The sequence below is a fragment of the Amphibalanus amphitrite genome, unplaced genomic scaffold (assembly GCF_019059575.1).
Source record: "Amphibalanus amphitrite isolate SeventyFive unplaced genomic scaffold, NRLGWU_Aamphi_draft 000932F_arrow, whole genome shotgun sequence".
NCBI lineage: Eukaryota > Metazoa > Arthropoda > Thecostraca > Balanomorpha > Balanidae > Amphibalanus > Amphibalanus amphitrite.
Window position 1 is genome coordinate 1 of NW_024882426.1, and position 27,276 is coordinate 27,276.

A 27,276-nucleotide genomic window follows, 5' to 3' on the forward strand; every position below is an offset into this window, starting at 1 on the left:
CTGACTTACAGAATTCTAAAACATTCCTCACAAGTCACGACATCCTCAATTAACCACCAACCCGAAACGTCACTTATCTTTCAGACGAGTATTTACACTGATATACCTACCTCGCACCTACCTCGCAGTCACGCATCAATTGGCTTATCCTCAAACTAACACAATCCAAACTACACGAGTCGAAATCAATACGCATTTACAGATTCACACCCAGCTTCGCAAGCAGTCTGATGATCCATCGACGCCAGCTACAGTCTTAATGACGGCCTCAAGACACTAAATCAGTTGTGGGATCAATCAGTTACACGGTCTCAATTTTGAATCACTCAGTCTCTATTACCCAGTCACAGGCAGGCACAGTTTCACCCTCAGCTCAGCTCTTCCCAGACAGACGCGGGCAACTGTCGCGGCTCCCTCCGTACCCAAACTGTCCTACATTCACTCGCAGTTCACTCACAGTGACTAGGTTATCGCGCTCACCGTCGGCACCAAACCACGGACGGGACCCGAGCGCCCTCTCCTGCACATGGTAACTTTGCGTGGTCGCAGCATGGCATCAAACCGGCAGGAGACTGGACATAAACCACCGTTAATATTTCGTGAGCTGCCTTCGTTCACCGGTCTTGGTTCCACCGTACTGTACCGGTTACAATTATGCACCGATTGATCTTATACACGCCTTTCACCAGCGTTGATCTTTGAGCTCCATTCTATGTAGTCCGATAGTGACGAGAGTTGGCACCGGAGTCGACACCGACGAGAAAGAGACTGTTATCCGCCTATCCCACCGGGGCCAATACAAAACTCCAGCATTTTCATCCGACGGTAAAGTACAGAAGAGGTACACTGATCATGATCGCACCGATCACAAACGGCCTGAAACGGACGGCACGCGAGGTCAGGTCAGGCCAATTCAAATCGAAAGGGCACGTCAAGATCGGATCACAATATTGCAGTGCCGTTGTGTTAGCAAAAGCGACTCCAAATATTTAGCCAGAAAACCAGCCTGATGCATTACTGAACCAATTATCTGGTGAATTTTGCCTCAAGAAACACGACTGCTTAATAAAGAGCATGTACTACGATAAAGTATACTTTGGATGCTTGAAAACTAATAAGAAGTAATAGCATCATGCACAAATTTAGTGAAACGAGTGAAGAAATCATAAACTAGCTATAACTAGCTATGATAGGCCTACAGCTTAGTTAGCTTACGAGCATGACTCAGACATAAGCATCGATATTAGTATCGGCGCTGTCAGGTCATAAGTAGTTAGATATTAGGTCAGCATCATAGCATTCATAGAAAGTGGAAGAATGTATGCATATGGTAGAGAAATAGATGAACTTACCAAGTCGCATGCTAGTTCCGCAGTGTGGAAGCCACATCAGTTGTGGAAGTAGGGTAGTTGGGAAGAAAAGTACAGAAAGATAAGTCGCAATTGCAGACAAATCGGTCTGACTTATCGTTCCAAGATAATCAAGCATGCTGAAGCTGAACTAACGTCACATGTCAGAGCTTTATAACAAGTATCACGACTTAAAACACGGTTTATTTGCACGTTCACACGACCCCATCGTAACCACTGCACCCAAAGGTACTTATTGAACACCATACGTCACATTGCTGCGGTAATCTCCGTCCGCAATCACTCTGAACACGCTGCGATCACGGTAACCATGGCAACGGCGTACAGACGCCGACCGGCGACTCGGAGAGATGACGTCACGCAGACCGCAAACCGACCTCCCTCTGAGCAAGGACACATTATGAACGGTCTATATGGTATCCATAATAAAATATTAACCCCTATGTGATGATTAACAGACGAGTCACGACTCCCACACTACCAATCTGGTACAGCGTTGCTATGTGGACACAATGTGATATCTCTGATGATGAGAGCAGCTATAAATTCTATGGTTTATAGCGCCAGTACACACAATGTCACTTCTTCAAATATTGAATCGGTAAAGACCGCTTACGTTCATCGTCATTCATGCAGTATATGGTCATTCATTTCGCATGCATCTTCATCACAACGCTAAAAGACATACCAAAAGGCGAGGAAAAATATGTGTCATTAATGTCTTAAATTAGGTCAGCTTTGTGTCGCAAGAAATAGGTAGAGAATAGAAGTGTGAGAAGAAAGGTCGATAAATGAACAGAGTGAGAAGTTTGCCGGCTGGCCGGCAGAGGCGCCACCATCTGTCAGTAGGTGGCGCCACTATCCGACCCAGCTGCGCAGGTGGCGCCAGCCGGCGTGCATCGGGTACATGAAGAAATCGTACGTCATGCCCAGGTAGTCGCCCATCCGGGCCATCCAGCCGGCGCGGCTCTGCGCCTTCTCAAACTGCTTCTCCAACCGTTTGCAGGTGAACTGAAAAAAGGCACGGGTTTATGGTCAGACTCGCAGAGCAAAAACTCGGGAGCCGTCCAATGAGTTGGATCCAGGATCAAGCATCTCGATAAGATGCCGATGACAACACGAGCGTTACATAAGTAAAAAAAAAAAGCTAAAAGGAACACATTAAATAAAACTTTGAAGGTTGCCAATGAAGAGGAATCTCAGCGGTATAAAGCGGCTCCTCTCGCTCCTGGCAGCGCATCACGTCAAATCAGCCCAGGAAGCTGAGCCGAGCGATATCACTGATGGTGCTTACCTGTCTGGCGTTGGATCGGCCCGATACGATGTCACACAGCAGCCGCTTCTTACACTCGGCGTCACACTTGGGCCGCACCGGCGACGCCTTCATGTAAAACCTGCGACAAAACCACGATGTAATGTCAAAACACATATCGGAGACGCTGAATTGGAGCTATGATCCAAATGCATATAATAAAATGTAAAGCCCAAAAAGGTTCAATGCATAGAATGCCCAAGTCATGCCTAGTCAATTTAACTAAAAAGCGTCATTTAACCTAGTTAAGTCACAAACCCAGCCAGGACCACCCAAACGCCCTTCCCCTCCTCTCGCTCTCGCTCTCTCGCTCTCTCGCTCTCTCGCTCTCTCTCTCTCTCTCGCTCTCTCTCTCTCTCTCTCTCTCTCCTCTCTCTCTCTCTCTCTCTCTCTCTCTCTCTCTCTCTCTCTCTCTCTCTCTCTCTCTCTCTCTCTCTCTCTCTCTCTCTCTCTCTCTCTCTCTCTCTCTCTCTCTCTCTCCCCCGCCTGCCTTCCTCCCACTACTCTCACCGGTAGTACTTCTGGAAGAGCCGCTCGTCGAGCGCCATCCGGTGGACCAGCCGGTCCCACTCGTGCGGCGCCAGGCTGGCCATGCCGAACGCCTTGCGCGCCGAGTACAGCCGGTACCAGTGCGGCCGACCGAACCGGTTGGCCTTGTCCAGGTCCATCACCCATGTCTCGTGGTCCACCACCATCTGGTGGTGACCGCAGGAAACTTCGGTCAAGGTCAGACGGTAGGGGTATGGTGGAGGGTAGGAGGGGATACCGGGGAGGGTTGTTGAGCAAACTGTTTTGAAGCAAGAGTGACGTGTAGATATGTGACAAAACATTAACACACGAGGATTTATCAGATATAAAAGCTTATCAATAACATCAAAATTAGCGGCAAAAAACAGATTAATGTGCGTGCGGCATTTATTATGCCGATAGACGTTTCTGTCGTATAACCCTATTAGTGTCAGGGGGGGGGTTGTTTTTATCCACCCCTCAGGTTTTTCGGGAATATCTCCGAAACCGCTGAAGCTACGATGCTGTGATTTTCTGACTTTTCCTAAAACTAAATTGGGCACATTCCCTGAAAATTTCAAGTTCATACCTTTACCAGGGGCGGCTCCAGAGCACTGGGAATTGGGGGGGTCCTATTCGTGAAGCGAGTCATTTGGGGCGAAGATCACGATGCTGATGTATTATAACTGTATACACCAGTTTTACGAACATTGAATGAAAGGTATCATGTGATAACATATACAAAGTTATTGTGCATCCTCTTTTGACACGTTTTTGCTATAATAGGCGGATCCAGGCGTCTAAAAAGGGGGGTTATGTTTTACCTCCCAACATAGGTGCCCTGACACCGCCTATGCATGACCAATACAATTGTAGTCGTTTTCTCATAAGACAATTGTAACATAACAAGACCATTGCCACCCTTTTTAGAAACAGTACCAACAAAAACCTTATTTACTATACTTTTTGTGTACCCCCAATCTCAATTATCTGTATCCGCCTATGATTTTTGAAAATGCATATTTTTAGGATCCATGTGAATTCCTGGTTCATTCTCTATCGATCGGCAAAAGTTGCGTTAAGATTGGTTCAGAAACCTGGCCGTGATAAACAGTCTAAAATGTATCTGCAATTTGCCCGTTTTTACCCCCCTCTACCCCCCTATTGACATTTTTTAATTTTTATTTTTTAGAAATGTAGATCACGTTGAGCGAAATCGAATGCCGTTTGAATTTTGAAAATCGGACCGTTAGATCTCGAGATATCAAGGGGGGGTCGTAAACAGCCCCCCCCCCCCTGCCACTAATAGGGGTAGCCAGGAGCCTGCCACTAATAGGGATAAATATCGTCGATAGAGACATGAACATTCCTTTAGGACGTACTCAGAAGCGAGCGGCGCTGGCCGAATCTCCCCTGCATTGAAAACATACAAAGCATGCTGATGAATTATTCAAGCATCGCAGTTATTTCAAAGCATTCATTTTAATCCAACAACACAGGCTAGCGGTAAAATTACAGCTCCATGTGGTTAAACTATTTACACTTAAAACGATAACACATGCATATTTACAGAAGCCATTCAAGTGAGCGTAGCAGACATCTGAAATGCGTCGTTATCTGTTCTCCATTCATCCGTGTTCGTGTTAACCCGTAAAGCAGGTGTTATTACAGTGTTATTACACATCAGCCAGCCACTTCAAGCCCATGTTCAAGCGGCAGAGGCACTGTGGGCCGGCTACTGATTCAAGGACTGCTGGACCCCGGCAGAGGGAGGTAAAGGGCAGCAGCTCCGGGGACACAGCGCCGCGGTCAGTACCTTGTTGCCGTCCCGCTCCACGTCATACACCCGGTATCCCGGGTTCAGGCTGACGTAGGTGGTAATGCTGGGCGCTATGTACATGACCGACGAGGCGTTCACGGGCCCTGGCTCCGAGCCGTTAGGAGCCGCCACAGGGTACACCAGGCTGTACTCGTCGAAGTGAGTGTGACCGAAGAACTGGGCGGCGATGGTGCCCGAGTACCTGTGGGACGGGTTGCACCACGCCACTGTACAGACCCGGTACGGGGGGGGGGGGCGACCAGGGGACGTGCGGGGTGAGGGGTGGGGTGCGATGTCCGTCACCACAGGTCAGTCACCGAGTGAGTGTTGACTGTCAGGTCGGGTGCTCGCCGCTAGGGTCACGTCACAGACGTAAACGAGTAGTGTGTAGGTCAAGGGTTATTTACATTTTACAGTTACTGTCACCGTACCGTCACCGTCACCGTACCCGTCCACCGTCACAGTCCCCGTCACCATCCCCGTCACCGTCCGTCCATCGGTCGGTCAACAAACCTTGGTGTGGCCCTCGTCTACGTCATACACCCGGTAGCCGGGGTTCAGGTCAAAGAAAGTGGTCACCGAGGGAGCTATGTAGGCCACGTTGTTCGGTTGGTACTGCTGTCGGATGTCGTAGAACAATTGGTACTCGTCGTAATGCGTGTGTCCGAAGAACTGAGCGGCAATTGTGCCAGAGAACCTGCCGGGAAGAGTGAGCTGAGAGCGCGTCTTTGGAGGAGGGGAGGGGACATCGGTCCGCCGTCCCACCCGTCTGTGCTCCCAGTCATGGGCCCATGAGTTGATCCAGTCAAAAGGGTCTGATGACAAGCCAATCTTCTACTACATGTCTCGAGTAACTTTAGTAAACAAAAAGGAACTGCAAAGGTCAGTAGTTACAACGATCTGACGAAAATGCTAAGGAGGAACAGTCTACTGCAGCTCAATGTGTGGACAAAGCACGGGAAACTACAAAAAGTATTCAGCAAGGCCGTATATAGGGTATTCAGCATGTCATAATATCAGCCCACTAAAGTAAAAACATTTATCTAAGTAACTTTGCAAGCGAAATATGGCCCCTCACATCTCTCTCGAGTCCTAGTTTTATATCGACTAAACCAGAGCCAACTCCTGTGGTTACAACCGTCCCACCGCGACATACCTATCGACGATGCGGTAGTAGTTTTTCGACCAGACGGCCAGACAGTCGGTGTGCCCGGGCGGGATGTGGCCCAGGATGTGCACCTTCTCGTCGTTCAGCTCTGCCGACTGCAGCTCGTAAATGAGCCAGCTCAGCTCCTGGGCGGGGTCAGTGGCGTTCAACAGCAACCACCTGTGAAGAACAAGGAGGGACGGGTTAGCAAGCGACACAAAACACCATAGCACGATTTGCTCTGGGCACAAAACATACCTAGCAGAGGACAATGATAAGTGGCAGTGCATCATTTGTTATTGAGCTCACGCCAGCTCCTATCTACTGTATTCCATTTGTCTTCATTTGTCGTTCGCTTTTTAGGCTCATCGTTCATCCCACGCACCAGTTTTTGTTGTTGCAGTAGTTCATGTTGAGCGAGACGATGCGGAACCCGGGTTTGACGAGCACAGAGTAGAAGGCGCCTCGCCGGACGGTGGCCGAAGTCTGTTCGGGCAGCCAGCGACGCCATTCCTTGTCGAGCTCATCGTACAACCAGGAGACCGAGTGGCGACCACCAATCTCCGGGGGAGGAAAACTGGAAACAGAGACACACAACGTGACGTCACACAGAGGCCGAGTGGCGGCCGGCGATCTCCGGGGAGGGAAACTGGAAACAGACACACCGTGTGACGTCATACAGAGACAGAGTGACGTCAAACAGCCAGGAGGCAGAGTGACGGCCGCCGATCACGATATGAGCCGAAATGATTACAAGCAGCATCACTGCAGCCCTGTGCTTTCACTTACAGTACTAAGTTCAATGCCTGCTACCGAGTAATACAATGAGAGATAGCGCAGTGCGATAGTCACCGGCCGAAGCCAGCTGTGGCGCATTGCCACTCCTACTGTAGAGCTCTATCAGACGATCACGAAATGCCGACCTCCCGTGGGTCGGTTACGCTTTCATCGACTACACGCAGCGGGCCGCGTCTGCACAGCCACGTAGGCCATGAACAGATACAGCATCGCTTGCAAGATTATCTATCACTAGGGCTCTTTGCGCACCGCGCTCAGAGATTTACTTCGCAGTCACCAAGCGCACACAACGCAAGCCTCTCCAGCAGAGATGGCACGACTGAAGTTCTGTCCCCAGATCTACCCCTAACACACTCCCACTCTCTCCACCCCTTCCTCCTTCCCCTCCGTGCGCTAACCTGTTGACCGGAGCGGCCTCATGGTTGCCCAGTGCCGGGAAGATGGGGGTCTGCGGGAAATATTTCAGCAGCAGCTGGTGGCTCTGGCGGATGATGTTGATGTTTTCGTGTCGGGTCTGGTTCCAGACATCGTGCGGCGGAAGGTCACCGGTCCAGATAATGTAGTCGAGCGTCTGTGGAGGGAGGGGCGGACGGTCAGGCATGCCAATGCAGCAGACCACACTCACTGGACAGTGGCCGATATACGCTAAATAAGTTAGAAATGAGATGGCGACAATGAAGCCTGACCACGAATCGTGTCATATAATTCCACTGTGAAGCCGCATTATATATCCTCCACCAAGGAATGGGATTTACAGGATGATCAATTCCACCATACTGACAAACAAAACCATCGCTGCCCGTTTTAGAACGGTCTATTACCTGCTGGAAAAACATAATAGGGTTGTTGGGTACTTTCCGTGACCGTTTCTCGGATAATTCAGTAGTGAAAGTGGTCTAACCATGTGAGTGGCTGAAACCAGAGAGTAACGCATAACATGTGAGAGTGAAGCTAAAGAGCAGTGGGTAGGTCTCAGGTTGTAGGGAGGATAAGTTTACGGTGTTGATACACATCTTGAGTCAGATTTACCAAGACAGTATCGAGATCGGTACTTTGAAGACAGCCGTCACAAAAAGATAAGATACGACCGTAAACAAAGTTAGCGTCAAAGTTCAATAGCTTGTGGCCGGCTTACGCGTATAATTAACAAACATCGGTGGCGCGTTAGTGTTTCTCTAGGAGACTTGCTGAGTACGTGCAGTTATAATGATTTCTTGAAAAAAATAAATAATCAGAATGGCAAGGCTTTCACTTGTCTATAAAATCAGACAGCAAAACATTTTTTTTTAAACTAAGCAAAACGATAACCTGTCCTACCGCCCAGTGTATCGCTTTCGCTGTGTACCGCACAGTGTATTTATATAGGTACACTGTGCTACCGCCCGCCAGCCCCCTGGACCGCCAACCGCAGTGTCCACTACCCACCGTCTAGCAGTTAACACCACCCATCCCCCACCGCCCACCGCCCGACACCGCCCGGGACCGCCCACCGCCCGACACCGCCCGACGCCGCTCAGCGTGGCGACCGGCAGACAGCGAAAGTGATTCCCACGAAGAGAAGACGGGATATCCTGGCGCCAGCTACGACCATTCCAAGTGTTCCCACTTTTCTTTTCGAGCGAAAGTTCATCACAGGTGATGGGAGTGGCACGTTTCCCTCTGATCCGATTCGTCCCTTAGTGACTCCGCCTATCGATTAGCAGTTCAGCTCCGAGAAACTAATTCCTTTGGGTGTTATGCGCCACACTATCGACGCCACTCCCATAGTTTGCAGTGCCCCTGGGCTATCGGTGCGTCCTCGTCTCACGGCCTTAAAGAAGGCACGGTGAAAGTTTTCAACGGCCGTCATGAATTGATAATGCATGCCCGTTGCATAGGACATTTCACCAAATAGCTGATCATATGCGCGGCCGTGGCGGTAAGCCAGACGTGACGAGCAGATGAAACCGTCCGGCTTAAGGACCTGTTCACACAGCCATGGCGCGCTTACCGTTCACTAGCATCACGCCATCGTGTATCTGAATCACTTGCCCACCCATTCGCTCATTCAAAGACTTATCTCGTGGGTTCATGTAGCATATTAAAGCATAGGAGTTTAGATTATGGTGATAATAGTTCACTGGTGTGAGAATCGATGTCCCCGAGTCGTGAAAGGACTCGAGGCTTAGAAAGCTCGATGAGGATTCGAGGAGAAGCCCGGGCCAGTCTGCTAGGGCCCGACAAGACTCAGGGAGAATCGGAGCGGCTCTGGAAGGGTTCGACTGTCAGTGTCAGTCAGTCCGCGAGGTTCAGCGACTCTCTGACGATTCTCACCGGTCCGTGAACGTCAGCGATCTGCTGCAGCATGTTCTCGATGGTTCTGAGCGGCGTGTCGCAGCGCCGGTAGTCGCCCCAGAAGCCGGCCGCCGCCCGCTTCCGCTTCGGGTAGCCGCTGGTCTCCCTGTTGAACGGAGGGGCATCAGAGGTCGGTTAGGGTCAGTGAGGGTCTCGTAAGACGCATGGTTCCATGGTTCATGGGTATTCTGAGTTCAGTCATACAAATGTGGCATTGGTGGGCTCGAGCTTGACAGAAGTCAGCTCAGGTGAGGCGATACCAAGTCCGTGTGGTAAGAAAACAATCGACCAGTCAGGAGTCAGCGGCGAGTCAAACGGGTTTCACGAGGCAACTATTTCCCACCAGTCCCATATATTCTCTGAGTGGGCTCAGACGGTGCTGTCTGGGTAACCAGCAATGAGGGCGATCCGATTGTTTAGCGGTGCGTGCGGCGGCGGCGCGCTACCGACCCACGCCGCTGTTAGCGGAGCGCCGCCAGAGTCAACATAAAGTTCTTGAAAAAGGCACACTGTATTTTCACCGCTTGTGAGCACTCGGACACGAAAACCGCACGACCGTCACGCTCCGGCTCCGTCCCCGAATGCCCGCCCTCCCGCCGGCCGCCGCAGTCAGCGGTCAGCCGGTGCCCCGCGGCGGTAACCTCCGCAGGGGCGAGGTCAGGCTCCGGCGGAGGGCAGGGCGCCCGCAGGGGCGAGGTCAGGTCAGCCCCGACTCGACTCGGACACCGCAGCGACGCGGTGTAACATAAACGCACATACGGGTACACTGCCCCCCTCTACACCAAGTCGCGCGGACAAACAAAACAACCAACAAAACTGGCGCGCGTGTCATATCATCTTGCGGAACTCGCCAAACCACACAAATCGCAACGAGAAGCGCAACAAAAGAAACACTTTTCACCCGCCATCACAGTCAATGTACGGCATCATCAACAGAGCAACTTCACCCGTAGTAAAGAGAAACATTCAGACAAAGCTTCCATGTATGTATAACAACAGCAGCCGGGGCGGTCATCGGAACTAAGGGTTTTACGAACTTTACGAAGTTGGAGATGCCGAAGGACATGTTTCGTCGGAACCCCCATCGCCAAGTGCCGCCGCCCGCCGTCCACGGTCACGCACGCGCCTCGACCGTCGGAAGAATGGGCTACTCTGCAATGGCCCCCTGCTCGCTCCATCTTCGTTCATCTCAAAACGCACCCGCTGACTTCTTCGCGATGAGGCGGGATCTCGAAGGCAGCTGCGTCGCAGAGTGGCAGACTGCGTCCGATCGTGATGCTGAAGCATCGGCCGAGTAGCTGCACGAACAAGACGTTGTCCAGTCGGAGCCTCACCGACTCCAGTTGGAGTCAGAACTCCAGCACGAATTATCTGTGACGGATCCGGCTGGGAGCCCGACGCCACCGCTGGTCCTGCGGCAGTGATGACATCCTTCGAGGTACGGCGATGTAGCAGTTGCTTGAGGTAAGCCGGTGCATCATAGTAAGTACGGAGCTGTGAGTGATGAGCCCTCCGTTCAACACCATCATCCGTCTTCACGAGGTAAGTAACACCACTTTCAGCCACTTCAGATACAGTCAGTGGACCAATATAACGTGCTTCGAACTTGTTTTCGAGGCGATGTCCAGGTAGCTGGACCGTCTTTTTCACACGGTCTCCGATTCGGAATGGCTTAAACTTCGGATGGCCTGCCTTCCACACATCCTGCCCTTCATCAGAGGCGACACGCGACTCTGTGTCCGCATTTCTCGCATCAAGTAGGAGGGCCGCAGGTGACGTACCGATTTCTGCATGCTTGGTGTTGTTGTACGTTGTCATAGCCTTGGCGAGGTGCAGGTCCCAGTCACCAGCGGAGTCCGTCAGTAAGCGAAGTGACTGACCAATCGTCCTGTTGCAACGCTCCACTGCACCGTTACCCTCGGGATGGTAAGGCGTGCTGTACGCGTGCTGAATCTTCCAGTCGCTCAGGACGGATTCAAATTCCATGCCACGAAACTCCGGACCATTATCAGACAGCACCCGCTGAGGAACCTTCAGAAGAGCTGGCAGAACACGATGATGAAACGCACGTGCCACCGCTGCTGCTGATTTGGATCGCAAAGGCACTGCCACTGCCCACTTGGAACAGTGGTCCACCGCCACCAGACATCCCAGGTGACCTCTTCCTGAGCGAGGGAACATGACGACATCGACTGCCACCAACTCAAATGGCGACTGACACTCTATCTTCTTCACGGGAGGTGGGTGTAATTGAGGCGATGGTTTGTAAAGCTGACAGCGCTGGCAGGTCCGTACAATGTCTGAGATCACCAACTGAAGTCCAGGCGCGAAGAGCCGTTGACCAAAAAGATCGAGCAGCTTATCTCTTCCGATGTGTGCCATATCTTCATGCGCGTGAAACACCAACTCGACCAGCCATGACCGCGAGATAACCGGCAATGGACCATTGTCCGGGTGGTCGAAGACAAGTAAATCATCCCTCAGCTGCAAATGATCCATGTGCTTCTTGAAACATTTCAGGCTCTCAGGCAGACGACCAGGCGGGGTTGTCTGTTCGACATGCGTCTTCAACTCCTTCAGCTGGTCACTGGAGGCCTGATGCTCCCGAATAGACGATGTAGTAGGGACTCCCATGTCAACAGTGTAGCTGACAGCGGCAGCCCTCTGAGCGTCAGGATCGGCGAACATGCTTACTTCACTCCCACCCAGTCGAATTTGAAGACTCGCGAAATCTAGGCAGATGCCGACAGTCCGAATGAAGTCAGCACCGAGGAGTAGACAATGGCCGAAGGAATCGGCCTCGTCAACGAGGAGAACCATGGCCACTGGAGCATGTGACGGCATACCGACTTGTGCGTGGATGAGCCTCTCGCACCGTGCTTGCCCACACAGGCCTATGATGGGTATGCTAACTCTCTGGATGGCGATGCCAGGATCATGAGATGAAATGAGCCGCAATGCACTGGCACTTATCATGCCGATGGCCGCACCGGTATCCAGTAATCCACACAGCGGCACCCCATTGCAGAACGCTGTGATGGTACACTGAGTGTGCTGGTCATGGTCGCAGCTTGGCTTCAACTTCTTGCAGGACGAGTTGGAGGACGTCGTGTCATCAACCTGAGATGCCGTGACTGGTGTCTCCTCCACACTCCTTGCAGAGACTCGACAACTCGCAACGCTCGCAGCGGTCAGTTGCGTTTTGTCGGTCTCCAGGTACGACTGAAGGAGATTGAAGTGAATGCCCCCAAGGCATTGTAGGTGCAGGATATCATTCGCTGAACGACAGTCATCAGTGAAGGTCATCGGGTTAGTTGGGCCAAAATGAACGACAATTTTTACTTTGTACATGGCTGCTGCCACGGTGAGCATATCCATCGCCAGAGGTTGTCCTGAAAACCGCATCAGCCTCAGAGACTGTCGAGATAACCGATCGAGCCGGAAGCCATACTTAGCGGGGCTCCGAAGGGCCTCATCTACCAGCCTCCGGCGAATGTCCCCACCGTCTGCAGGGAACCCATCTCTCTCAGTCATCCAGTGTCGAAGACAATCCACCAGAGAGTTTCCACCGCCTTCAGGACGGTACCGAAGACGAAGACCGTCTGGCAGTTCTTCGTTCTGGTAGGTCCCAGCGGCTGTTGCTGAGGACACTTGCATCCGTGACAGGAGATCTGCGGCGAAGTTTGATTGTCCAGGGACGTAGATAATTTCGTAGTTGTAATCAGCAAGTTCTTCCACGGTGCGGGCAAGACGATGGTTGACGAGCCGCATGTTGTGGAGGTACATCAGTGCCTGGTGGTCAGTGTAGATTTTAAAATGAACAGCACACAAGAATGAGTGGAATGTCTTGACTCCCCAGCGAAGAGCAGCAAGCTCACGACCAGTTACTGAGTAGTTCTTTTGCGCGCTGGTGAAGGTCATCGAGGCAAAAGCAATGAATCTGGGCTGTCCGTCCTGCTCTTGAGTTAAGCACGCTCCAGCACCGATAGCAGAGGCATCCACCCACAGACAGAGAGGACTTGCATCAGGTCTGTAATCGGGGAACGCGAGTGTTATATCAGCTTGCATGTCGGACTTCAGCTGTTCGAATGACTCAATCATCTCATCAGTCCAGGTCAGAACAGTCTTTGCAGGTAAGCCTGTCAGTGCAGACAGAGGTTTGGCGATTGTAGAGCAGTCCTTTACGAACTTCCGCTGGTAATTCACTATTCCCAAGAACTGTCGCAGCTGGTGAACCGTTCGCGGTTTATCCAGTCGCTGGATCTGGTCCACGTACTCCGGTGACTTCCGAAGACCCGATGAACTAATGATGTGTCCCAAGAACTTCACTTCTGGTTGAAACCAAGTACACTTGCGTCCGTTCAGCTTGATTCCCTGGGATCCGAGCGCCGTAAGAACGTCGTCGACCAGCTGCACATGCTTTTCAAACGTAGTCTCCTTCAGAAGAATATCATCTAGATATACGACAAGCTTCTCACGTGCAAATCCGTGAAGAATCGTCTGCATTTCCTTTTGAAATTGTGCTGGGGCATTCTTTAATCCAAAAGGAAGGCGTCGAAACCTCCAATGGGCCCTGGGTGTGCTGAATGCAGTGTAGTCACGTGACTCTTCCTCCAGAGGGAGGTGATAATATGCCTTGGAGATGTCCAGTGCACTGAACCACTGCACTCCGTGATGAGTCCCAAAAACAGTATCGTTGACCTCTGGCATGGGAAATCTGGTTGTTACAGTCTTCTGGTTTAGCCGGCGATAGTCAATGCACAGTCGCAATGTGCCATCCTTTTTTCGGATTGGGACGATGGGAGCATTCCAAGAAGATTCACATCGCTCAATGATGCCGAGACGCTCCAAGTCTAGACACTGACGCTCGACTTCGTCCGCAACTGGGGCAGACATCTTCCGTGGTCTGATGTAAATGGGCGTATCATCAGTCAACTCAATACGATGTGGTGTCATCAACGACTGGAGCGCATCCGCATCCGAGCGCATGAACACTGTTGAGTGACGTTCGAAGATCTCCTGTACCGCCGCTCGCTGATCTTCAGAGAGACCCGGTATGTCGGAGGCCGAGGGACAGGAACCATCGGGCTCGATCCCGTCTGTGGATGCTGTAGAAGAGTACACCGGCACGCTTCCCTCCACGTCCAGGGCGCTGTCCGCGGCGGAGTCCAGGTAACCGAGAATAGAACCCTTACGCACTGATTCTGAAGCCATTCCCCGGTTGGATACGAGGACACGCGGGTTGGTTGGATCAAAGATACCCGAGACGAACTCTAGGTCACTTGACGCGTCCACACGACCAGCAAAGACAAGAGGACGGGAATTGATCTCGCATGAGCTACACGCAGCAGGGAGGACGGCTGAACAACCTAGTACGGCTGTGTCTCGCTTCGTCACTCGGGTTTCTCGTACCGCCACACACGGTACATCAGTCATGAACAATACACAAGACTCCTTCTTTCCGAGTGGTAAGTATAGTGTCCATCGAGATCGATCCTTCCGAGACCCAGAAACAGCGTTTCTATTCATGTCCAGGCAGAGGCCGTGTTGCTGCATGGCATCTCTCCCGATGATAAGTTCGACAGGGCACTTGCTGCTGTCCAACACCAAACAATCCAATTGGAGTTCGATTCCGTGCATATTCACTGGAAGGCATACTCGGCCAAGGGCTGGCAGAGCACTGTTGCCAACAGCTCTTACCACTTCATCACTTGGGGTCATAAAATCCACATCCACAAACTTACTTTCAATGATTGTTCTGCCCGACCCACTGTCCAACACCGCCTCCACGTTTTCTGAATTCAGCTGAACGGAAACTCGCAAAATAGACGGAGATGAAATAGCAGAAGTGAAGACGGAAGCGTTCGTCGAGTCGGGTGCATCACCATCACAGTCATCTGTAGGATTGTGTTCGTCAACGGTAAGCAGGCTTGAGACAGGGTCAACTTCACTGGCGTTGCAGGTGTTTAGATGCGTTCTTTCTTGAGTTCCCTGAGCACACGATATCCCGGTCGATGGCGGGGCAGGTCGTGGTCCGGTGGATGACGGGGCAGGCGATGACCCGGCGGGCGAGACGGGTGGCGGCCCGGCGGGCGAGATAGGCGGCGGCCCGACGGGCGACGGGACAGGCGGCGACACGGCGGGTGGCGAGGCAGACGGCCACCCGGCGAGCGACGAAGCAGACGGTGGCCCGGCGGGCGACAGAGCAGACGGTGGCCCGGCATACGACGGGGCGGGCCGCAACCCGGCCGACGACGTGGCAGGCGGTGACCCGGCGGGTGAGACGGGCGGCGGCCCGACGGGCGACGGGACAGGCGGCGACACGGCGGGTGGCGAGGCAGACGGCCACCCGGCGAGCGACGAAGCAGACGGTGGCCCGGCGGGCGACAGAGCAGACGGTGGCCCGGCGTACGACGGGGCGGGCCGCAGTCCGGCCGACGACGGGGCAGGCGGTGACCCGGCGGGCGAGATAGGCGGCGGCCCGCCGGGCGACGGAACAGGCGGCGACACGGCGGGCGGCGAGGCAGACGGCCACCCGGCGAGCGACGAAGCAGACGGTGGCTCGGCGGGCGACAGAGCAGACGGTGGCTCGGCGGGCGACAGAGCAGGCGACGGCAGGGCAGGCCCGGCGGGCGACGAAGCAGACGTTAGCCCGACGGGATCCAATCGACGACGGGACAGGCGGTGCTCTTGTCGACGGCGGCGCCGACGGGATCCATTCGACGACTGGGCAGGCGGCGCTGGCAACGAGGCAGACGTTGACCCGGCCAACAAGGAAGACGATCGTCTAACAGGCGACAGAACAGACACGTCCGCTCCGTTGATGCTGCTTTCTTCACGAAAACGTTCGCCGTCAGGGCTGTATTCGGTCACAGCAGGCTGCCCTGGTTCGCCTGTGTGACCGACTAGTTTTCCGATTGCCTTGTGTGTCCCTGGCGATCTGATCGAACTGTACGGACGGGGGATGGTGATCGAGAACTGTCGCCACTTGCAGAACGAGTCTCCGATCGAGCACCAGCTCCAGGTCGCCTCCGGGCGCGTGAAGCGGACCCGCTCTGACGGAGCTGTGAACCTTCCGCACCTCCCTCCCGTCGGCTTGGATTCCGTGTAAATGAACGTGATTCGCAGTCTCGAACTAGATGATCTGAGCTTCCACAAGCAAAGCACAGACCAAGCTTCTGTCGACAGATGTCCTCAGCATGTCCACGACGGCCACAGAAACTGCAGAACGCCCGCGATCTGTCACTGCTTTTTCCTCTGGCCATGGATTGTTCAGACCTTGATTCGCGTTGAAGGCTTCTATGAACACTTTCATTCCGCTGCTTCTCACTTCGTCGCCGAGTGCCGGACTCATCATGCGTGTTCCTCTGAGAACGGCGAGCAGTTCGATCCACTGCCATCCCCGGTCTCTCAGGTGCTCTTCCTCGTGGCGGTTCTTCCATTGCGGCCAGTACCGTGGAGTCTAATCCCGCTACTGTGTGCTTCTTACACTGAAGAATCGTCAGGTAATGATCCCATAGCAGCGTCTTGCCGTGGATAGCCCTGTTATATCTGATGTCCAGTTTCAGCTGTTCCCGGATAACAGGTGGCAGGCTCTGGAAAAGTCGGTCTCGTAGAAGCTCAGACGATTGGACGTCCTCACCAGGAAAGGCGTCTTCGAAAAGAGAAGACAGTCGGAGGGCAAAGAGCGCAAGGTCCTCTCCTGGTCCTGGTTTCGCATTGTCGAAACGAATTCGAGTACTCTGCTGTGTGTGGTCAGTTTGGACAGCCACCCAACGTAGCATACGTTCCTTCAGTTTTGCATACGTGGTTTCGGTCCCTCCGCAAGCCGAGAACACTTCGGCCACTTCACCGACCAAGAGAGACTGCAGAAGCGGAAGAGCTTCGTCCAGAGTTCCGGAATACGTGCGTGAGCAGTGATCTTCAAATCGTTGGAAGTACTGGTTCAGACTTGTAGTACCACCCAGACCAAAAGTCGGAATGGTGAACGTCTGCTGAAGAAGGAATCCCCCAGACGATCCCTCACCAGGCCGACTCCCCGGAGGTCTTGACTGATCCCGCATGGGCTGCTCCGCATGGGTCGCTTCCGGGACATGAACAAGTTGCTCTTCAGTTCGGCTTGCCGCTGGTAACCGAGATGTATCCCGAGTGGGTGCGACTGACGTTCGCTCTGCCAGCAGTTCGCTCAGTTCGTTGATGCGCCCGAGTGCCTCCTGCAGTTGTAGCTCAAGTTGAGCAACACGCTCCTCCGGCTCAGCCATCTCGTTCTGACTCACCGTAGTAGCCGCAAGAGACGCGGTGAATCAATGTAGGAATCCAATCGACGATGGGCAGGCGATGTCCCAGTCGATGACCGGGCAGGCGGCAGACAGGCCGACGACGGTGCAGACGGGATCCGATCGACGGGGCAGGCGGTGCCCCGGCCGACGACGGTGCCGACGGGATCCAATCGACGATGGGCAGGCGATGTCCCAGCCGATGACCGGGCAGGCGGCACACAGGCCGACGACGGTGCAGACGGGATCCGATCGACGGGGCAGGCGGTGCCCCGGCCGACGACGGTGCCGACGGGATCCGATCGACGATGAGCAGACGACGTGTAGACGGGATCCGATCGACGGGGCAGGCGGTGCCCCAGCCGACGACGGTGCCGACGGGATCCAATCGACGGTGAGCAGGCAATGTGCAGACGGGATCCGATCGACGGGGCAGGCGGTGCCCCAGCCGACGACGGTGCCGACGGGATCCAATCGACGATGGGTAGGCGATGTCCCAGCCGATGACCGGGCAGGCGGCACACAGGCCGACGACGGTGCAGACGGGATCCGATCGACGGGGCAGGCGGTGCCCCGGTCGACGACGGTGCCGACGGGATCCGATCGACGATGAGCAGACGATGTGCAGACGGGATCCGATGGACGGGGCAGGCGGTGCCCCGGCCGACGACGGTGCCGACGGGATCCGATCGACGATGAGCAGGCGATGTGCAGACGGGATCCGATCGACGGGGCAGGCGGTGACCCGGCCGACGACGGTGCCGACGGGATCTGATCGACGATGAGCAGGCGATGTGAAGACGGGATCCGATCGACGGGGCACGCGGTGCCGCGGCCGACGACGGTGCCGACGGGATCCGATCGACGATGAGCAGGCGATGTGCAGACGGGATCCGATCGACGGGGCAGGCGGTGCCGCGGCCGACGACCGGGCAGACGGGCAGACTGTGGATCGGCCGACAACAGGGCAGACGGGATCCAGCCGACGACGGGACGGACAGGATCCGGGTGATGACGAAGGCGACAGGACCCTGCCGACAACGGCGTAGACGGACTAAGCAATGTATATACCACAATGTCTGAATAGTGCCATGTTTGGATAGCTGGATTTGGTCCTAGCCCCGGCTGCGTGTTTATGGAAGTACGGGTAATAAATATGGCAAATTTCCCGAATGCGATTACCGTAACCAGCAAATACAATTGACCTATGAGAATGAGACACACCGGCTAACCTATAATTATCAGCAGCGTACGATCCACACTTTTCGAACACACTCACACAAACACAGGGCTGATCACGCCTAATTCCGTCGTTATTTGGGCCATACAAGTGTCACAGACCGCAAAATATGGTGAAATATTTCAACCATACAAATAAATCAGTTTGCACGCGGTCTAGATGCAGTGATGCACAAAAGTTCGCGCCCTGCAATCGGTACCAGGTACTCACCGGTGCGGCAGATTTGAGCACTCACGCCAAGTAGAGTCGCCAGATTCGGTCGGCACAAGTACGGCTGGTGCAGGTACGGTCAGCGGGCGAGTCAGGTGCAGTCCGTGTAGAGACGGATACCGGCGGCAGGCACGGTCCACGTCGAGACAGGCACGGTCCGCGCCGAAACGGGCACCGGCGGCAGGCACGGTCCGCGTCGACACAGGCACCGGCGGTAGGCACGGTCGTGTAGAGACGAACTCCGGCGGCAGGCACGGTCCGTGTCGACACAGGCACCGGCGACAGGCACGGCTCACGTCGAGACAGGAACGCTCGAGAAAAGACGGGCACCGGCGGCAGGCACGGTCCGTGTCGAGACGGGCACCGGCGGCAGGCACGGTCCGCGTCGAGACGGGCACCGGCGGCAGGCACGGTCCGCGTCGAGACCGGCACCGGCGGCAGGCACGGTCCGCGTCGAGACAGGCACGGTCGTGTAGAGACGGGCACCGGCGGCAGGCACGGTCCGCGTCGAGACAGGCACCGGCACGGTCGTGTAGAGACGGACTCCGGCGGCAGGCACGGTCCGTGTCGACACAGGCACCGGCGACAGGCACGGCTCACGTCGAGACAGGAACGCTCGAGAAAAGACGGGCACCGGCGGCAGGCACGGTCCGTGTCGAGACTCCGGCGGCAGGCACGGTCCGCGTCGAGACAGGCACCAGCGGCACGGCAGGCACCGACTACAGGCACGGCTGGTGCAGCGCAGAGACAGCCATCACCGGCACCGTGCGGTGCTGATAGTCACTTTGAATTAGTCACTGATAATTGTTACTGAATCACTGGCGCTATCAAAATCGCATAGGACGAGCCCCCAATGTTAGCGGAGCGCCGCCAGAGTCAACATAAAGTTCTTGAAAAAGGCACACTGTATTTTCACCGCTTGTGAGCACTCGGACACGAAAACCGCACGACCGTCACGCTCCGGCTCCGTCCCCGAATGCCCGCCCTCCCGCCGGCCGCCGCAGTCAGCGGTCAGCCGGTGCCCCGCGGCGGTAACCTCCGCAGGGGCGAGGTCAGGCTCCGGCGGAGGGCAGGGCGCCCGCAGGGGCGAGGTCAGGTCAGCCCCGACTCGACTCGGACACCGCAGCGACGCGGTGTAACATAAACGCACATACGGGTACACCGCGGAGACGATTCACTAGCGGTCACACGCGACCGACCGTTAGTCGCTCAATCACGGCGGACCGACCGACTGACCAACGGAGCGACGGGCGCAGATGGGCGTCCGACCGTCGGTCACCGCGCACCCGGCGAGTGTAGCGCGGCGGTGGCACACGTGTCGGTGGACGCCCGCAGACTAATAGCGCCGGACGCCTGATGAGCTCCGCCCACCGACCACCGCTCCGGTTGAATATTGAGCTGGTCACCATCCACTACCCAGTACCCACCGTATGTCACCCAGGTCTACATGCCCAACCAGTCATCAGCGATCCCTTTCAAACGTCCGTCTACCACCTATCGCTCGCCAAACACCGTTCACTATCCGTCTCGTCAGGCTGCCGATCCCCGTTCATCCTCCACCGTTCACTGGTCACGTTTGTTGTCCAATCTGTCCGCCGTCCATCGCCCACCACCGTTCACCATAACCCAATCATCACCGCTAGGCGCACCCAGCAGCCAGCGGACAGTTAGACCGACACCGCGGATAATTGTCACTAATTACTGCGGTCGATAGAAAAACAGACAACCACACAGACGGGCTTAAAAAGTCCGACCGCTCGGCAAGCACTAAGCAATAAGCATTTCTATTGTGGTCAGATGCATAGAAATGTAAGCATTACAGTAAAAAAAAAAACAATCAATAAAAAATTATATAATTGAAAAAATTATCTAGATGCTATAATGCATGACATAAATGATTCAATTCACAGCGCAGATGACACTCCAGGGCCTTTCCTTTAACACATAGTACCACCGTCAATCCCAAGAGATGTATAGTTCTTACCTGCAGCAGAGTGGCTCGCCGCAGTCGGCGTCCGTGCCCTCCTTGTAGTACGGGTCAAAGTGAGTGTCGGAGATGTGCAGAACACGTGCGGTAGGCGCCTCCGGCTGCCGGGCGGAAGACGTAGGGTATGTGAGTCTCTGCACATCCGCGACTCGTGAGTTGGACTCGAATGACAAAGCGTAACACAGTTAGGTAAAGAAGCCATATCAGTGTTCCGATGAAACAATAGAAACTAATGCTTGGCCAGGAGTACCACTCGAATGCCTCAGTCAGTCACGAGCGCAAAGGAAATTGACGCTGAATTCCCACCGAGTGGGAGCCAAGACAAATACCAGCGCTGTTTGGATAGCCAGCTCAGCACGTTTAACATGTAACACCGCAGGTTCAAGAAGTTTGGGAGTTTAGAAAGAGACCTTTGCAGTTTTTTTTTTCAATTCTGAAGATGAGGCTCGGTTCCGGTGAGCGTAACTAGTTCGGTTCATACATTTAGTTCACCCCATCGATGTTTTGAGCACGACATCAATCGCGAAAAGTGGACTGACAAATACAAGCATTGGAATACCTAAGCTTGATAAAACAAGCACATATTTATCTTTAATGAGAGCGAGTGGTCACGTAACAACTTGTTAACCGTTTTACAGCATACCTATAACGTAGTATGAGCTCACATACGGGCTTAACCACCACAATTCAGTTGCGTTCAGTTGGAGTACTCACGTCTGGCTCGGGTGTGGGCGTGTACGGCTTGGGTATGCTGGGTAGCGGTACGGTCCACTCGTGCCACGGGTTGAAGGGCGTGGCACACACGTCGCCCACCACCATGCCGCACACCTCGTCGGGCGAGAGCGCGATCCGCTGGAACACAAATATCACCTCGTCCTGCCGGGAGAGACAGACGGAGACGCTGTTAGAGGCAGCGCTCTGCGCTGTAGGTCGACTCGAGAGAGGGCTATCGGCGTGACTCCTCGACAAACTATGAGCCTTCCTGTCGACAATCGACAGATCAGGGAAACTTCCTGTTTGAGTCAAAGTGTGAACATTAGATCTAATTTCACAAATAACAAGCCAACGTATGCACATTTTCAACACCAACACCACAAACCAGACGTAGACGGTAGAGTTACGGTGAATTCATTCATTCAACCCGTCTGTATATGTGCGTGAAGTGAATATCTGTCGTCCGGTCATCGGGCCGTCACTTTCCCCGTCCGCCTGCCACGGGCGGGAGGCAACAGACGGCCGGCCGGACGGCGACCCACATTGGCCCCGGCTGAGTTCGTGTCACACGTTGCACGTTTGCCCGGCGTCAGACGAAGGTAGCCGGCCGGGAAATGCTACCGTCTGATCGAGTGGCCCAGGTCACGGTACTTGCAGACGTATGCGGGATGACAGACGCAGTCTGGGATGCAGTAAAAAGGCAGACGGTCACGGGTGGTGGAGACTGATTGCAAAGAGTCTGTTCCCGTGACGCCGAACGGGAAGTGTTGAGAGGAGATTGAAATCGGCACTTACGACGTACTAGAGTGGCGACGGGAATGCACAATAAGATTGATATCAGCAATCTACTCAATATGGATTATGGTATCACTCACGAGACGATGGAAGTAACTGCAGACACAAACGTGTTGTTGATCTAGGCAAATTGGCGGTTTTGCTAAGTGAGATTTCAAATCTCTTCCCGCTTGACCTAGCTTTGATGGAAGCAGGATGGATGGGTTTAGGAGGAAGGTGGATGCGAATTAGGGTCGCCATGGAACCAATTTTACGAGTGTGTGGCAATCGGAACACATCAGAATTCTTGGAGGAGATGAGGGCTGTGAGAAAACACCATGGGAACAGACCTATGGTTGCCAGTTTCTATGCCCAGCGGTGTGTATTCCAAAACAGGCGGAGCCGCAAAACTATTGTGAATAATTCCTCAAAATATGAAGGCATTCATCATTTTTAATCCCTTGCCGACTCACTAGCTCATGTCCCAACAAAAGGTGTTTGCAGGCGAACCTACGTAACCCTAATCCTCCTTCACCCCATTTTAATCCCGCCTCCCCTCGTTTTAGCCTTTCATCTCTCCCCTGGCTCAACGGCGGACCACAGACCAGCTGCTGCCGCGGCCAGCGGGAGTACGGGACCCGCCGGACGACGCTGCGGTGCGGTAAGGTGCGCCATGCTCGGTCAGGCGTGTGATCCGCCGGCGCGACTCGGACGCGCAGAGAGGCGACTGATAGTGACCGTCAGGGCCGCTAAATGGCAGAGGGGCGAGTGAGACGGGACAAATGGACGGACTCGGGGGGAAGAAGTACACATCCGAGGTGTGGAGAGATGAGAGGGAAACGGATACCGGGAGAAGGAAGACACAGGGAAAGAGGACGGACTTCGGGAGTGCTAAGAAAATAACATTAGGAGACAGAGGGCACAGTGTGACTGAGATACTGAGACGGGTATCCACATGAAATTAGGGTTAGCGTACAGGGGGTAGGGAGACTGAGCGAATAAAACGGTCGAGAACGGAGGAAAAAAGTAAACGCTCACTGTCGCTTACCGAAATTTCCTGCTGCGTGAACCCGAAAGAACTTCTTTACTAATGCATCTTAAGCTGGCGTCACGGTTGAAAGCGAGGGGAAACCGTCTCTCAAAGCTGAAGTTGAAGCGGAACGAATCCCTCAAAACTAACCGGTGTCAACTGTCGACGGAGAGAGATACAGCAGACATATCGCACCAGACATGGAAAGTGGCTAAAGAACGAGAACCTATGTCAAACAAGACGAGAACCAGCCAAACCGCTTTGGATGACATCTCGACAGTGCTGGACATATAATGCTGCCTGGCGTCTAAAAAGTAGGTAAGTCTAGTAATCTTATTCTACGCATGTTGTCACAAGCTTTTAGGCTTAATATTTCATCTGTCGAACATTGCCATTTGCCATCATCGACTATGATTTTCCTGCAATATCAAAAACGCAATCAGAATAAAGAAGTTGACGAACTGGAACGCGAGTTGACAAGAAAAGTCACTAAAATACTCGACAGCAGCTGCGCCGGAGCATCTGAATCGTCATGAATGACCGGTTCGCGTTCTCTCTCGCATCCGATTTAACATCGTCGAGTGACAAATGTCCCTGGGGAAGACAGGCCACCAGTCCTTCCAGACGAGAGTCATGTGGGTAGGTACAGGTTTAACCGGCCAGTTGGGTAGGGAAAACTCCGCTCCTGGCGCGGCGCAGGAGAAAAGGAGGTCCCGCTGCGAGCGACACCGCCGCCCGCACCGGGGGAACAGCGGGACTTGTTTGGGAGGTGCTCCTGTGACCCGGATACGGCAGAGAGGAGGCGACCACAGGGGCCCGCCGGCGCTGCACATGATGGAGTGCGCAGCGTCCACACCAGATTACAGGACAAAAGATCAGCGGGCCCGCCCGACGACCTCACAACACGCCCCGTCGCAGCGGTGCGATCAAGATCCAAGAAACTGTGATAGCCAGGACCAAGGAGCCAGTGATAACCAGATATGATGTGTTTTATGTGGCGTATTCAGTGGTTATCTTCTCGCATCATCGCCCCTGCATGCCTGACGAACGTTTGTTGAGCGATAGTCCACGCAAGCCTGGCATGACAGCGTAGCTTATGTGGACTGTCAGAGAAGGGAAATTGTGATCTGGGCGTTTAGGTAAGAGTACGAATTAGTTACAAAAGGCCTCCAAAAAAACAAGCCCATTTTGATTAGAGGTCTACTCTAATCTCAATATTGTACCTATTCAAAAAAAACATTGTTAGAAATGCAGAAATGACATCGCTTGTAAGGTTTACCTTCAAAGCCAACTGCGTTACCTCGGATGACGGTTTGAACGGTTTGAACTAATGGACATAATTGCAGGTGACTCAAAACAGAAATTACACGCTCTCTATGACAATGAGCGCCACAATTCACCTGCGTTTCTCTTTCCGCCTCCGAGCGTCTCATAAAGAGTAAAATGTGTTTTTGTTGAACTAATGAAAGTGAATGTGACTTCCAATGGTCCGTTTAACGGGTCGTGCCCCAAACGACCGATAATTACTGGACAGAGGAGGGATCCGGACGGCACTAATCGGCGGTGAACAATGATCGCTCTCTCCCAAAGATGTTCGCCAGCTGCTGGCAGATACCCAAAAACTCCATCGGCACGACAAATGCTTTAGATCATAACGTTCAAAGCATTCAGTTGGCGCACCCTATGTCAGCTCTCTTCTCTCCTCATTTTCTCTCTTTCTTTTCCTCTCTCCCTCCCTCCCTCCCTCCCTCCCTCCCTCCCTCCCTCTCTCTCTCTCTCTCTCTCTCTCTCTCTCTCTCTCTCTCTCTCTCTCTCTCTCTCTCTCTCTCTCTCTCTCTCTGTCTGTCTGTCTCTCTCTCTCTCTCTCTCTCTCTCTCTCTCTCTCTCTCTCTCTCTCTCTCTCTCTCTCTCTCTCTCTCTCTCTCTCTCTCTCTCTCTCTCTCTCTCTCTCTCTCTCTCTCTCTCTCTCTCTCTCTCTCTCTCTCGTTTCTCTTCTCCCTATCTCTCCTTGCTACCCTCCTTCGCTCTCCTCTCCCTCTCTTTCATTGGTTTTAGCTCGCCCGTACCCTCGGGTACCGAGTCCGGTCTCTCCTACCACCACGGTCACGAGTGAAAGAGAAGCTCGGCGTAGTGTAGCGGTCATCAGCGAAACTCACCTCTAAATTGACCTCTAACCTCCGCACAGCCTCTAGCAGGGAAACACTGGCATTCCTCCATCTGACTACACCCGTGAGACCAGCATGAGTCCGCGTGTGGAACGTTGCTCCGCGCCGTCTTCCGACCCTTTTTAATTTGTTTGACACCATCGATCTCAACATGTAGTGCCTCATCTGATCTCATTAAACCTACGCCGACCCCCAGCGGGCTGTCGCTGTCCAGAGCAGCCACCACGGGCCTGACGCCTCCGTATCATTAGCGGCCAAAGCACGCGCCCTCCGCATTCCTCCACGGCTTTCTTCCCGCAGCCCTGGTTTCACTCTTCCTCTCTCAGTGTCGGGTCGCCGCGGCCACGCCCTCGACTCAAAGATCGCCGCCACTGGGAGTCTGGAGGCGCCGGGCGCCGCGAGCTCCAGCGAAAGTGCGCCGCGCTCAGAGTAGAACCCGCACTCACGGCAGACGGCCCGGCGCCGGGCGCCGACGCAGCGGGCACGCCGATCGGCCCGGGACGATGGACGATAACGGGCCACAGCAGGAATGGAGAGCCGTTTCACTGATGGATCGTGGCGGTCCTTTGGAGATGAATTACGTCCATCGTGAGTGGACAAAAAGAGGCACCGGAGCTAACCCAGGCGAGTGGTGCGGAAGGCGAGTGACCCAGCGGCGACGGACTGGGCGCTTCTGTGTAGTGTGCATTACGTGGTATAAGGGACATGTTTCAGCCAAGAGAAGCATGCAGTGTGTAGCTTGAATGAATAAATGAATGAGTAAATGTTCATTATTCGTCAATCAATCACTCAAACAATCAATCGATTAATCGGACAGTCAATGAAACTATTCACTCAATGCGCGTTTTCACACAAATACTTCTTCAATTCCGTACAGACAGAGTACGTTAGAACCGGTCAGGAAGCGTTTGCTTACCGCGAACAGGTGAATGATGCCCTCGCAGACCCGCGGACTCTCAAACTGAAGGCTACGGCAGAGTTTGACGGCGGCGCGCACGATCTCGCCCTTGGAGCGACCCGTGGAGACGTAGTGCTGCAGCAGTCCCACGCCTGGAACGAGGCACCAATAAGGTCAGAAGGGCGCAGGGAGGAGAGCTGTCTCACGGAGGGGGCCCCGAGTCTCACGGCTGTGCATGGTCATCGTGGTGAGATTGTAAGCACGGCGGCTACAGTGAAAACGGACACGTCGCGAGTCGAAATGCAAGCATGCAAGGAACGGGAGTCAGCGGCTACACTGGATGGTGAGGTGTACAAATATGCAAACTTGTGTACTGACATGTCACTTTCTGCATACGGAAGCAGGGTTCTGTCTTAGCTCGATCAACACCTTTCGCCGCCAGTTGAGAGCCGGCGACATAAGAGCAGTGATGAGTGACCTCATCACAAACAATATTATTCCGCTTGAGATTAGCATAAATTATTTTCTAGCGTTACAATCAAGAACACATTACATAAATCAACATTTATTCATTTTTATTTGCCCGTTCCCATTTCGACCGTGGGACCGATCATGGTTGCCCATGAACAGTCAGCAGCAGTAAAGCCCGCAAACAACTGCCACGGGTCGTGCAGGGAGGCAAGTGAAAGTGATCA

The 27,276-nt window shown here is 53.9% G+C and overlaps 1 protein-coding gene across 4 annotated transcripts in view; it reads right to left on the reverse strand.

The window, feature by feature from the left end:
- The window catches only part of LOC122368205 (sphingomyelin phosphodiesterase-like), a 43,266-nt gene continuing 15,990 nt past the window's right edge, over nt 1-27,276 (reverse strand). Inside the window, exons 4-15 of one of the 4 annotated variants that reach the window (XM_043341925.1) lie at nt 26,600-26,733; nt 21,715-21,876; nt 20,998-21,101; nt 9,267-9,393; nt 7,352-7,524; nt 6,541-6,732; nt 6,165-6,335; nt 5,522-5,705; nt 3,193-3,377; nt 2,665-2,764; nt 2,293-2,381; nt 1-876 (exon numbers count right to left, since the gene is read on the reverse strand). In XM_043341925.1, coding sequence (XP_043197860.1) covers nt 816-876; nt 2,293-2,381; nt 2,665-2,764; nt 3,193-3,377; nt 5,522-5,705; nt 6,165-6,335; nt 6,541-6,732; nt 7,352-7,524; nt 9,267-9,393; nt 20,998-21,101; nt 21,715-21,876; nt 26,600-26,733 — 1,682 coding nt within the window. In that variant the 3' untranslated portion in view covers nt 1-815. Of the gene's footprint in view, nt 877-1,535; nt 2,382-2,664; nt 2,765-3,192; nt 3,378-5,005; nt 5,211-5,521; nt 5,706-6,164; nt 6,336-6,540; nt 6,733-7,351; nt 7,525-9,266; nt 9,394-20,997; nt 21,102-21,714; nt 21,877-26,599; nt 26,734-27,276 lie in introns of those variants that run through there. The other 3 variants (XM_043341923.1, XM_043341922.1, XM_043341924.1) reach the window with 3 other exon arrangements.